General features: G+C 36.2%; 1 protein-coding gene across 1 annotated transcript in view; it reads left to right on the top strand.

Annotated features, from left to right (window-relative positions):
• LOC122105524 (ABI family member 3 binding protein) overlaps positions 1–14,286 on the top strand; it is a 192,057-nt gene that overhangs the window by 123,662 nt on the left and 54,109 nt on the right. Inside the window, exons 25-33 of the mRNA XM_042676771.1 lie at positions 1,408–1,440; positions 2,165–2,245; positions 6,379–6,462; positions 7,962–8,021; positions 8,834–8,914; positions 9,762–9,821; positions 10,512–10,595; positions 12,077–12,133; positions 14,111–14,170. Of these exons, the coding sequence (XP_042532705.1) occupies positions 1,408–1,440; positions 2,165–2,245; positions 6,379–6,462; positions 7,962–8,021; positions 8,834–8,914; positions 9,762–9,821; positions 10,512–10,595; positions 12,077–12,133; positions 14,111–14,170 (600 nt within the window). The remainder of the gene's footprint in view (positions 1–1,407; positions 1,441–2,164; positions 2,246–6,378; positions 6,463–7,961; positions 8,022–8,833; positions 8,915–9,761; positions 9,822–10,511; positions 10,596–12,076; positions 12,134–14,110; positions 14,171–14,286) is intronic.

The following is a 14,286-nucleotide window of genomic DNA, read 5'->3' as shown; positions in this document are numbered from 1 at the left end:
TCCACATTGGATATGACACGGGATATAGGCTTAACTTGCTACTGAATAACCTTGTAGTCAGTCCTTAAAGGGAAAGACCTGGGTCACAGAAAGCTTCTACTACTAACACAATGCTCTGACTGATCCCTTTGGCTTTCTCATGCTGTTCATATGAGGATTTCTTTGTGCCTGAGTATTTTGTTGTTTTTCTGACATACAGTAACATTTTGTTCTTTGATTCTAGATGAGCAAAACTACAGCTAGCTAGTATATGTGATTCAAGCAGTTACACATCCGACTAAATGCCACATTTGCATTTGTGAGGAACACAGTAAAAACAAAAGATATTTAGTTAAGGTTAGTTGAGAAAGGAAGTTGCTCTTGTTACAGCTATTCCTAAAAAGATACAAGAAATGTGGACAACAAGCAATGTTTATTAAGTTTTACCAATTGTTAGGCACACAGCTAATTTCTTAGAGAATTAAAAAAGTTATGGCTGATATATATTATATAGTATGTATAGTCTATAGTACATAGTTTCCACAAATGTCTATATATGTATATAGTTACATATATATGCATACATGTATAATGTATATACATATGTATATAATTATATGCGCATATACATAATGTATGTATAATGTATATACATATGTATTATACATGTATATTCATGTATATTATATACATACAATGTGAAAATTAGAAATTTGTAGCTTTGTTAGTAGGATGGGCAAGAATTATATAAACAGGGAGAAAAATGACGTGCATTTGACAGTAAAAAGAATAGGAAGTAGATTTGCAACCTAACTATGAAGAAGACGGCATTAACTTAGCTGGACAGTAATGCTATTTTTGGAAGGCCAACAAAGTGGACCTTGATTATCCAACTTCAATTATTTCATTTGAACCATTTGGCATGTCCTCCTACGCTTCAGAATCAAGCCTTTTCTGTCCTGGTAATAGAGATACAGTAACACATTCCATGGTCAAATGCTTCTCTATATCTAGTTTTTTGTATACCTTTGTTGGAATAAAGGTCTTGGTCTTTTTCCAAAGAACAACAACAACAAAATGACCATTCTCTATTTTGATTATTCAGTCATTTCAGTTTTCATGACCTATGACTTTGCTTTCCAGTCTACAGTGTTATAAATTATATTTTATATTCTTTTGTAAAAAGACTGCCTAAGTGTTTTTATTGTATTATCAGATCATATAAAAATGAGCAAAACTTGCAGTTATTTATGTAAAGATGCTAAGGACATAACTATGTCATAAGAATTTTAAATTTTGTTTTTTGGCTGGAGAACTAATGCTAGCTTGGTAAAGTTCATTTTCAGGAGGATTTGATGGCTTTTCTTGTGCATTTAACATTTTCTTTTCTTTTTAAAAAAATTGCTTTTGATTATTTTTTTGTGCCAGATCTTGGACCTCTTACTCCTGGGCCATCTTTAGGTAATGATTCTTCATATCCTTTAGCAAGTGCTTTTTCTTTTTAATCATTTTGAGCTTTGTGATGGTGCTAGATCATGATGTAATTCTCTGCTGTGGTCTGTTTTGTTAAGTCATCTTAAATGTTGAAGGTCTTCTTTTTAACAGAAATGTGCCTGGACTTAACACAGCTGGGTACATGCTCAATATCCCATCTTGAAATAATGGCTTGTCCTATTTGAATAGTATTCTTTGTTACAGTCAAAATACAATCATGATTTCTCATCTTAGGTAGACCATTGATACAACTTACTTTCCACATATCCAATGCTGCATAGCTATTTTTTACTTTGCCAATGTTTAGGTGAATTTTATACATTTATTTTTGTAAAAAACCAAGTGGAGAATTTTCTCAGGTTTTGTCATCTTAACACTCTAAGTGAACATGCCAGGATTACTTGGAACCTCTCTCACACTAGACTTGAGAAATGTCTTGTGATTAGTTTTGGGTTTGAGGTACATTGAAGAAAATATAGATAGTTCTTATACATAATTATATGTGAAATTTTTGTCCCTAGAAAGCTCTCAATGATTAGAGAAAACATATTAATACACTGAAGAAAAATTTAAACCTAAGTGACAATTTTTTCCTAAATCGAACTACTAAGTTTTAGAAAACATAGAACTATATCATCAACACCAGAGTTAATGGAAAATTATATATTAATCCTAATTTTTCTCCCTTCAGCTCCAACAACAAAAAAACCCCGTCGTCTACGTCCCAAACCTAAAACCACACCCCATCCACAAGTATCTCAGACAATATTGGGTAAATATGTGATTTCTGTCTCAAAGAATCCATGTGGTCTTCCTCTAAAGTCTATGTACATAGAGTATACATATGAATGTGTACTTTGTATCTGTTAATTGTAAAAGCTACTGGTTAGTGGGGAGAATGGTATAGCCGAACACAAATTGCTTCCTAATTGCGAATTATCTCTGTGTATGACCATTTGCTTTTTGTTTTAATGATTTACTCTGTTTTTGGTAGTACTAGGGTTTGAAGTCAGAGCTAAGCAGGTGCCCTACCACTTAAGCCCTAGCTCAATCCTTTTTGTATCAGTTCGTGTCTTACATTTTTTGCAAACCTGGACTGTAATTCTTACATTTATGCCACCTCAATAGATAGAATGAAAATGTACATCCAGCTTATTGTTTTGGATTCAGATTCATGACCTTTGAACCACAGTCCTCTATCTCTTAAGTAGCTGTACTTTTCTCACTATGTGATTCCATTCATGCCTTAAAGATCAGCTCAGAATAATATTGATCCCGTGTGAACAATTAAAATCAATTGCTTTTGTTAAGTCCCTAGATTTTCCAGTATATTGGTGTTCTAGTGTATAGGTGTTCATCAAATAATCAACAGTGATATTGTAGGGTTGACCAGCGGGAGATGTCCACCAGAGTTCAAAGTCTACCATTGATTATCTTCTGAATCAAATGAATACCTGTAAACTTTAAGGAAATCTTCAAAGGAAAAATTATGTTCCCCTTCTGTTAAGAATATTAAAAATTAAGTTTGCAGCCTTAGAAACTGTCTTTGTGCCGGGGCCCATGGCTCATGCCTGTAATCTTAGCTACTCAGGAGGTTGAGATCTGAGGATCGTGGCCAGCTCGGGCAGAAAAGTCCATGAGCCTCTTATCTCCAATAACTACCAAAAAATGGAAGAAGCACTGTGGCTCAAGTGGTAGAGCACTCGCTTGCCTTGAGCTGGAGAGCTCAGGGCCAGCGTCCAGGACCAGAGTTCAAGCTCCATGACTGACCAAAAGAAAAAAGAGAAATTGTCTGTGCTGGTAAGATAAATTTTCTGACAGTCCATGCATTCACAAGGTCTGTTTTTTTTCTTATTCTTTTGATCAGTTCCTGCCACAGTCTTTGAACCAGTTATTCCTAGAACTGATGCTCCAGGGACGTCCTTAGGTAATGACAGATGCTCTCCATCTGCCCCATCATTTCTTGCCCATTTCATCACCATCATAAGCATATCTTCTCTCATATCATGAGGCTTCAGCGGCTCCCTCTGTAATTCAGTTACATAATATATTGAAGAATAAGACTATTTCTTCCATTTCTTGTCTTTAAGAGATCTAGACATGAACTTGGTATATATACATATATATATATATATATATATATTTGCAGTGCAATACCTTTAAGTGTCTGGTATTTCTCTTCTTACTAACATTTCAGTCACATTCTTTTTTTTTTTTTTTACTAAAAGTCAATAAGAAGGAGGGTTGAGTTCCAGGCCTGATTTAGGCTAAGCTGATTGGCGCAGCTGTTATGATGAGACAGTTCTTTAGTAGATCTAAATTCTTATACATTGACTATCTACAATGCTTTTATTTTGTTTTTTTTCCAATTTTAGGTAATGATGTTTTGGTAAGGAATAAAATTAGAAATATGCATAAAACTAGTAAAGTGGATTTATAAATATTACCATGAGTATGAAATGACTGGAAGTGGCGCTGTGGCTCAAGTGGTAGAGCGTGAGCCTTGAGCTGAAGAACTGAGGGACAGCACCCAGGCCCAGAGTTCAAGTCTCACAACCAACCAAAAAAAAAAAAAAAGAAAGAAAGAAATGACCCATATCCTCTCCTCTATGTGTACACCATAGTTCAGCAAGATTCTGGAAATTTCTCATTCAGAAATCCATATGAGAATCTCTTTGAAACTTCCTTGGTCTATCAACTCATGCTTTATTTATCAAAGAAATGTTAGTGATATAAAGAGGCACATTATCCAAATAGGGTCAAGTATTTCACATCCAAAAGAAAAAACATTGCAACTCAAGAAATTAATAATAAGTAGGATTCCTAGCTACTGCTTCTAGAATCCAAAACATTGTATTAGCCTGAGATTTTCTTCCTTTAATGCCTCCAGTGCCTCTGCAGCCATATTGTCCACCTCCTAAACTTAAAACCACATGGAATCCTGAAGCATCTCTCATAGAACTGGGTAAATGTGTATGTCCTAGCTAAGAAGTCTTAGCAGTTTAACCCTGTGGGGGCCCACACAAACAAAGTACACATGATGTCGTGGCGGATTCCACTGCAGCCAGGTGTTGAAGAACAGGGTGAGGTGGGGTGAGGTGGTGGTCAATTTCCTGTGCTCTGTGGATTAATCTTCAGTGTTTAGTTTTTAGTCAGTTCTACTCATGCTTCAACTATTTGATGTGTGTGGTAAACTGAAGCAGATAGTGAACGAATATGTTTGTATACATGAGAGTTATTTTCTTGGAAAGTATAAAGGCACATAAACCATTATAACTATCTAGGGTAATCTTTGGAAAGAAGTTTGTACACAATGTTGGAGAGTAGATAGTTCAGGCTTTATGGTCCATATGATCTTTTTTCACTCTGTTTGACCAGAATTCTTTAAGACGTATTTTATATATTTATAGAAGTATCTGATTGACCTATGAAAGTCAAGCTAGAATAGAAAAGTTTCTTTATTCATCCATTTTGTTTCTTCCTTTTTTAAAACTTGGGTATGTTTGCTATTATTGGGCACTAGATTTTAGTAAATATTAAGTGAATATCAGTAATATGATTGAGGTTAATAAATTTAAGTAGTAACTACCACCTAAGGGTGACTTTAATTTCCTTCCTTCCTTCCCCAGAAGAGTATGATTTTCAGCCTTCTTAATGTCCTCACTCCATCTTTTATCTGGGTGCACACATCTGTCATGTCTCCTCCTCTTCTGAGAAGGGCATTGTTCAAACTAGATCATAGCCTCAGCCTTCAAAGCTCATTTAAAACTCAGTTACCTCTTTTAAGGGTCTATCTCCAAATAGAGTATATTAAGACTTTGGATTCTTCATATGAATTGTAGAGATACAATTCAGCCCCTCATAGCCTTCATTCAGAAATGTGTCTGTATGTGTTTGTGCGTATATGTGTGTTAGATTGCCATTGCACTAATAAGATCCGTTTCACTTTATACATTTTTTATAAAAAATTCTTACTTTGTTCCTTTAGTTCCTGTTACAGACCTTGCAGCTATTACAGCTCCAGAACCTGTCACAGCCCTTCAACCTGTTACATCCTTTCAACCTGTTCCGTTTAGAACCGAGACCCCTGGGACAAAAATAGGTAACAGCCCTGTGCAAATATGCTAAGTATTTTTACTGCTCATCATACAGTCTATGAAATCTCCATCCCCATGACATGGCTTTTTTGAAATGGTGGCTATCATCCTCTGCCACCATTACATTCCTTCCATTGTCAGCAGATCTTGAAGCCTCTGATAAACAAGTTTCCTCTTGTTTTTCTTTTTTTAACAAGAGCTTAGTTCAAACCTTATCCTGCTGTGTAGCACATTGAGCATCGCCATATGATCTTGTGCTTCTGTTCAGTGTTAAAGCTGAGTTTTAAACAAATTGGGATCCACTTCTCATACAGGCTATTTGACAATAGCAGCTATTATGCTTCTTTGCTCATCTAAGTTTCTAGAACTCAAAAAAATCTTTAAAAAATTTGTGATGGTATGTTTGTTTTCTTGTCGATACTTTAAATGGTGTGTTTCCTTACTGATTTGACAACCGGAAATAATTCAATCCTGAAATCATAAATTATAAGCCTCTTCCTTAGAGTATGTCTCAACTTTTCCTCCAGCTTCATTAACATTCCTACTGAATAATTCTGTTTATCAAAATAAGGAAGGGCTATGACTTTCTCACTATGAAGCTATGAAGTAGTCTTCATAGCTTGAATGAGCAATTCAGCTGTGCACCATCAATAATGACAAGAGACATGTAGGCATTAGAAGAGTGAAACAATAAAACTAAAAGAATCATTTCCTGAAACTTTAAAAAATCTGATAAGGTTTAGAGAATCCTTCCCTCAGTATTCAGAGCCACAAGACTTAGAGTAACACAAGGCTTTTCTTTCTGTAGCTACCGAAACACCACAAAGAACTCGTCGGCCACGACCTAGACCTAAAACCACACCAAGCTCACAAGCACCTCAGACAAAACCGGGTAAATTTGCAATTACTTGGGTTAAGGGTAATCCCTGGAATTCTGCCCCAGTGAGGATTCAATTCATTGTCAGTAGGGCCCAGAGTTGAAAACATGAGGCATTGTCAAGAACATCTCCCTGCCCCAGTATTCAAGAATAATATGGCTGGGTTTGACCCAACTGATTCTTTCTATGTAAGAATCTTCTTTGAAACACTATGTTCAGTCTATTTTTAATATTGAATTCCATTCAAATATGAGAAGTGAAACTTCTTCAGCAGAGCCAATATATTTTGTTCAAATAAACAAGCCCTAATATATAAGGGTACATATTTCCAGACCCACATCTCATCATGGGAGATATGCCAGCTATAGATGGACATACTATAGATGGACAGCTATGAGGACATACTTGCATAGTACAAGCATAAAGTCATTAACTAGCAAAGGAGAAGATAGGGTTGGTTAGACTTGACCTTAGGCCTTCAGATTTAGATAAATGTAGGGAAGAATAAACCAAAGTGAAAGACTACACATGCATGGAGTCCAGTCCTCATGTAAGGCAGTAAGGCAGCTCTGTCCTAATGGACTACTTCTAGATGATCAGAACGTGGTGTTGGTGTGATATTGGAAGAGTCCAAGTTAGTTAAAGGAGGACTTGCGGAGTTTGACTTATGAACTTAGCTAGCATAGTGACATTTGAAATCTTTGACTTCCATGTTTTCTGGGCTGAGGGAAGACAGATTCTCTACTGGGTATTACAGACATATATCAACCTTTATGCTGTGCTTTGGTTTGGATAAAGGTCTTAGATGTTTTTCAGTAGATATTCTGTAGCTGTTTTTCTGTAGTTGTTCTATAGATGTTCTGTGTTGGCAAATCAACACAGGCCATTTTGATTGTTAACTTTTATATCTGTGTCAAACTTATATACTTCAAATTGCAGTCATTTTTACTTAAACTGAATATCATTCCTTGAACATAGAAGTACTAATTATCTTGAACAGAGAAGTCCAAGGTAATGATATCTTTAGTAAAGTTTATTCTGAAGAATATATTAGGTCAATATATTAAAGTATTTCCTAGTGTCAAGTTTTCCATAGCAATTAGAATTCATTCATTGAAAACCCATGTTAATTAACTTGAGTGTAGAAGTACTAATTACCTTGTCTTCCATGTTTAAGGCAATTACATCTTTAGCACAGTTTATTTCCTAAGAATATGTTAAAATATTTCCCTGTGCCAAGTTTTCCATAGCAGTTAGAATTCATTTGTTGAAAACCTATGATAATTTTATGTTGACTTCTTTAAGATGTTCAGGGTAGTTTCAAAGCTAAGCTTAAAATTAGCCAGGACTAAAAAGTTTGAACAAATCTGTGACACATATACATATACTCTTCCCCTCAATTAAGAAGTATGTTATTTTTCATTTTTAGGAGAACTGGTATGCTATTTGGATGTGAATATTCTAACTTCTTATACATTTTTAAATCTCTTTGGTTTACTTTGTTTCTGGTCAGTTCCTGCTGTATTCCCTGAACCTGTCACCCTTAGACCTGAGACCCCAACAACAACATTAGGTAATGTTGATGCGCTTTAGTGTAAACAAACCTCTCTGCTTATTGTCAAACCTAGAGTTTTATCTTGTCTCATGTGACAACAACATCATTCTTTGTGGCTGTTCAAGTGTATTTTCCTAAAAAGGGGAAAACTCCAATTATTTGTTTGTAAAGAGAATCAGTTGTGAAAACAACTGCTTTATGTCACTTTCATGTAACCTACCTGCAATTGGGTCCTGTCATTTTGTGTGTTGCTTAAATAGTGTCTGTATCTGTGGTAAAGCTGAGTTTCATAGTATCACAGGTGTCTCTTTTTTTTTTTTAATTTAATTTAATTTTATTCACAGGTGTCTCTTTTATCTAGATAGATCTATGCTTAACTCTCACAGGGCCAGGAGGAGCACAACACAACATTAATCCTTCATTTCCATTTATATAGTATTTTATTGTTTTGTTTCTTTTTAGACAACATTATGCTTCCCTTTTGAGTTATAATCCAACAGTCAGAGTATAAAAGATTAAATCAGAAATCACAGATTTAAGGAGACTGTCCTTTATTACCATTCACATTTAGCCATGTCAAGCTGCTCTGTGGGCTCTTGATTATATTTCCTAATTTTTATTCCTTAAATTAAAAGGTGATTTTTTTATCTTAAAAGAATCTCCTGTGATAAAAGCAGAGATATAATGCATATACACCACAAAAATCTAAAACTAAAAAGCCAAGTATCTAATAATAAGCTATAAACCCTAGAGTTACATTGTCACCTCCCATAGGTCCCAGATCTATGGGTGATATATATGTAGTTTAACTCAAGAATTTCTTCCTTCAGCTCCTAAAATACAACGGACACGTCGTCCACATCCTAGACCAAAGCCCACACCAATTCCAGCAGCACCTCAGCCCAAACCAGGTAAACCATATGTTCCTGGTGGAGAAAGTCCCAGTAGCTAGACCCACTGGGGGTCAGGTATAATGCCAGTGAGTAGAACTAACCAGTACACCCGTGGGAGTGTGAAGATGGGCAACAATAGTTTTACTGTAGTGTAGGGATGTTAAGAGAGGCACACTGTTGGCCATCTGTGGGTCATGCTTCCCGTTGTACAATCTTCCCTGACATTGTGTTTTTGTAAACTTTCATTCATGGCTTAAAATATAGCTTCTTTAGAAAGAGTGTACAAATCAAAACATATTTATTAAGTGCCCAGTAGCTTCTAAATCTTACTGACACACACCTCCAAGGGCGTTGGGAACAGAAAGTTGTCTTTATAAATAAGGTAAAAGCACTGGCAGGATCTTTGCAAATACATGATGAATTCTTGAGAGTAGTCAAGGCCTTTCTATATGTCACTGAGTCCATAGAAATTCCCTGGTGGAAATCTTTAAGAACTTGAATGAGCAGAGAAGATTTGGTCTGAAGGAGACCAGTCAGCTCCTCCTTCTCCGAAGACTTGTTTGTTCATTGCTTAGTTCATCAAGCTGAGGCCTCATTTTACAAAGATGAGTCTTAGCAGTACCCACAAAATTCACTTTGGATCTCCAGATAATCAAAGAATAAGCAGTAAGGAAATAGGTGCTGAGTTAGATCTGACCAAATTTTAGGAAGTCAGCTACCTACTTTTCTAATGTAATGGTTGTTAAAAGGGGCTGTGTAGTTCTAAAAGTTATATCATACTAGAAAGATTCATTCTGAATAAAATAATTGGCATTTTCGTTTACTTACAAAAATCACGTGGTTTGTTTTTAATACTTTTGGTCAGTTCCTACTGCAGAGCTTGAACGTGTGACACTCAGCGCTGAGACTGAGATGACAACACAAGGTAATAACACATTGCGGTCATCAGTAAGTCTTCTTCGTTCCCATTGTCAAAATCATTGCATCCATATCATGGCTACCTATTCTTCTGCTTGAAAAGACTGCATCACCATGCTCTAATGTCATTCCCTTTTAGTCTTCATTCCAAAAATATGGTTCTTAAAAGAAGTCGCTTCCTATTTTTAAAAGACTCATGCATGAAGCTAATTCATATCATCTGTTGGACATATAACCCTCTAAATTGTTTTGCTGTCTTTTGTGTGTTTTTAACCAGTTTTTTTTTAAGGCAACTTTAAAAGGGAATTTTCTTGATTCTAACAAATTGTTACCAAAATGCTTCCTTGGGGATCCATCATTTTTGTGATCTATGGGATCTTTGTGCTTTAATATGTCAGTTAATTATGTAGTCTTATTTTAACAAGTATTAAAAACAACATGCACCTGACCCACAGTTATGATATTTCAGCAGCAGTTTTCATACTCCTTATTCTGAATTCTATTACTCTTCCTTACTTGAATTAACCATTTCATTTTATGTGTGATTTTTGCATCAATGAACTTTCAATGGTGCTAGTATCATAGGGGAAAAGCTGAAAAAAAATTCTGGAAGTACCAAAAAATCTGTTTTAGAAAACTTAGAGCCATCACTTTTGAAATACAGACTTTGTAATAACTGAAGGCTTTCTTTCCTCAGTTCCTAAAACATCAAAACGGACCCGTCGTCCACGTCCCAAACCTAAAACCACACCAACTCCTGAGGCTCCTCAAACAAAACTGGGTAAATGTGGATGTTCAGTTGAAAGAGTGCTGCCTGGTAGTTTCTGAGAATCTGTGATTGATGCTGAGGGTGGTAGTGACAAGCCTGCATGGGTGGAGGTTCAGAATGACATATGACTATGCCACTGATCTGGTTGCAAGTGGAACATATGTGGCAGTTGCATTCCTTGTAGTCTCTGGACAATGTCTGCATTACTATGCATCTTATAGGGTTCTTATTTTATTTCATTCTCCTTTGAAAGGCAAAATCACAATATCTTAAACTTTTTTTTCTTTTAAGAAGCATACATTGCCTTCCCTCTTCCCACAGTCACCCTGACATCTGTGATAATAACACAGCAATAGGAGGCTTATTTGTATTTCTCAGGTCAAATTTGTATTTCCAAGGTCAAAACCTAGCAAGGATGAAATACACTTAGATTGAAACAGGGTTGTGTTGCAAATCAAACTTATTTTTAAGGTGCCACAAATGTCTATAAGTTTAAAGAAACCAAGTTTATGAGGGACAGGAATAAGAAGAGTTAGAAAAACAAGTTGGGTTTTAAAATCTTAGAGGTGAATGAGACAGAAAGTAGGGAAGTGTAGAACCCATGCAGGAGTCAGAGATCACTCACTGGCGTAAGAGAACCCTGCTGCCCAGTGGTGGTGATAGTAGTGTTGTTAGAGGGCCTGTAAGAATAGTGAAATCCTCAAAGAAGTCTGGACCTGAACTAAAAGCATCAAGGGCCAGGTGTTGGTGGCTCATACCTGTAATCCTAGCTACTCAGGAGCCTAAGATCTGAGGTTGTGGTTTGAAGTCAGCCTGGACAGGAAAGTCCATGAGACTCTTTTCTCCAATTAAGCACCACAAAAGCTGGCAGTTGAGCAATGCCTCAAATGATAGAGCACTAGCTTTGAGCAAAAAAGCTCAAGGTCCCTGCCCTGAGTTCAAGCCTCAGCAATGGTGTTCACACGCATACAAAAAGTATAGGGGATCTTTCATTTCCATTTAGAGCAGAGTATTGTTGACTGGATAGCCCTTACTCTATTTTGTTGAGTTGGGTTTTTTTTTTTTTATCTCAAATGAGCTATTTCCAAATCTGAGTTCTCTACAAGATGAGTATGATTCACTCTGCTTTATTCTTTTCTATTTCTACTCTCAAACTTAAAAATTATCATGCTCCATTAAGCATATAATTTTCTTAAAGATTTCTATAGAAAAGCCAATAATCCAGAGCAGTTATATACCATGGTAAAAAAAAAAAGTTTAAATTTCTCAGAGAGTATTCTATAGTTTGAGTCAAGAACTCTAAATACTTCCAGATACTTGCTAGATTGATGAAATTGTGGCTGAGTTTTAAAAGAATGTGTATCTGACTATTCAGTGACCAAACCTTAGCAAGTATTGAATTTCAGAAATTTTCTTAAAATTGAAGTAATATTATACTTGAAAGATTTCATTTGCTTATTTTTCCCACCATTTATTTCATTGCTTTTAATTAGTTCCTGCTACAGATCTTGAACCTGATGCTCTTAGAACAGAAGCTCCAGAAACCGTGGGTAATACGAATGTGTGTCCTTCAAATAGAGCTTTCTCTGTAGTAGTGGGCTACAGGTTCTTCTGCATCTTAAACCCATTCCATCATGCTCAGATCTAATTCTGATACAGTCTTTATCAAGAAACTATGCTAGACTCTATACCATACTGCCACTGAATTTAAAAATACTGTGCATGAACTAATTTCAAGACATCAAACCTCCACAAAACTGCTCACCACTGCGCCATATGATCATACACATGTGTTTTTAACAGCACTGACTCTTTTTTTGTTTAGCACTGACTCTTAAAAGCTCTGTTTCATACATGGCTTTCCATCTGTCTCTGTTTTTCAACAAATGTGAAAATATTGTGCTTCTCTGCTCATATTGCTCTTTATAGTATTGATGATCAAGTGTAATTAGCTTGCTATAATCTATAGCTAATAATAATAATAATCTATAGCTACTCTATAGCTAGTTAGAGATTCTTATAATCTATCTATCTATATTGGTGAGTCTGTAGTTTTAAGGAATCATGATTTGACTATGATATAAACTTTTAAAAATGCACCAACTTGAAACATTTAAACAATAGATTTGCATAATGGCTCACTCTACTTCTGTAGCAGATTTAGTAGTGTTTAACTTTTTACTTTAAAAATTAAGTGTGGCCGGCGCCGGTGGCTCACGCCTGTAATCCTAGCTACTCAGGAGGCTGAGATCTGAGGATCGCGGTTCAAAGCCAGCCCGGGCAGGAAAGACCGTGAGACTCCTATCTCCAATAAACCACCAGAAAACCGGAAGTGGCGCTGTAGCTCAAATGGTAGAGCGCTCGCCTTGATCTGAAGAGCTGAGGGACAGCGCCCAGGCCCGGAGTTCAAGCCCCACGGCCGACAAAAATAAATAAATAAATAAAAATTAAAATTAAGTGTGTTCTGAAAGATAGAAGTCCAAACAGTATGACAGAAGATCTAACCATTCCCATACCTTGGCTGTATCATATCATGGTGGGAAAGCATGTGCATCTCTAGGTTCTGTCTCTGTCTCTCTCTGTCTCTGTCTTCCTCCCCTCCCCCACATCTCTCTTTTTCCTTTTGGTGCTGGTCCTGTGGCTTGATTTTCAGGGCCTGGACACTGTCCCTGAGCTTTTTTGATCAAGGTTAGTGCTCTACCACTTTAGTCATAGCTCCACTTCTGGCTTTTTTGGTAGTTAATTGGAGATAAGTCTCATGGGATTTTCTGATCAGGCTGGCTTCAAATCATGATTCTCAGATATCAGCCTCCTGAGTAACTAGGATTATAAGCATGGGTCACCCACTGACACCCAGCCCTGATGTTTTTAAGTGAAAGAAAACATTGAGATTTTAATGGGCACATCAGTTTGGTAGTGTTCTTTGTACTGTCAACTATATAAACTTTTGTTGTTCTCATAATTATTTATATAGTAGCAAAATCAGCTGAAAGTTACCTTAACTTCAATAGAACTGCACATAGACTAACAAATGCTTTTTCAGCAAAAGCAAATAGACTAACAAAGCTTTTTCAGTCACAAGTATGCAGTCTATAAACGTGCAAAAACTCTGTCTAACAGACTTCCACTGTAGCAAGGATCATGTGACAAACATGTAGAAAAACATCTATGGATTATCGAGTAACATTTAGCTCTGTCCAATGCTCTCCTGCAAGTCCATGTTATAAGATTAATGGTGGTCATGATGAGGGTTGGGGGAGGGCAGGGGGAGGATGGGGTGGGAAGGGGAAACAAAGGAGGAGGCTACAATGCTTGATAAGAAATGTACTCATTATCTTGTTCATGTAATTGTAACCCCTCTGTACAGTATTTTCACAATAAAAAAAGAAAAAAAGATTAATGGTGGTCATGAGTTAACCAAATCTATTGAGGAAGTATCTCTTTCCTTTCAGTTCTGAAGCTTAAAAAAACAATTTTTGAAAAATACTCTTAATATTTAAAACTCTCTTTGGTTTATTTTTATCCAGTTCTTTCAACAGTTCTTGAACCTTTCACTCTTAGAACTAAGGCTGCAGAGACAACATTAGGTAATATTATATGTTCCTCAACAATTTGTCCTGATTACTTTCAGACTCATTCCATCAGCATCATAATCACATTGTCATTCGCTTTATATTTTCTTGTCATCTGCTCGCATTCAATT

This window comes from Dipodomys spectabilis, unplaced genomic scaffold (assembly GCF_019054845.1).
Source record: "Dipodomys spectabilis isolate Male_0828 unplaced genomic scaffold, ASM1905484v1 ptg000032l, whole genome shotgun sequence".
Taxonomy (NCBI): domain Eukaryota; kingdom Metazoa; phylum Chordata; class Mammalia; order Rodentia; family Heteromyidae; genus Dipodomys; species Dipodomys spectabilis.
Note: the sequence above shows the minus strand (reverse complement) of the source record. Positions and strands in the feature narration are given on the sequence as shown.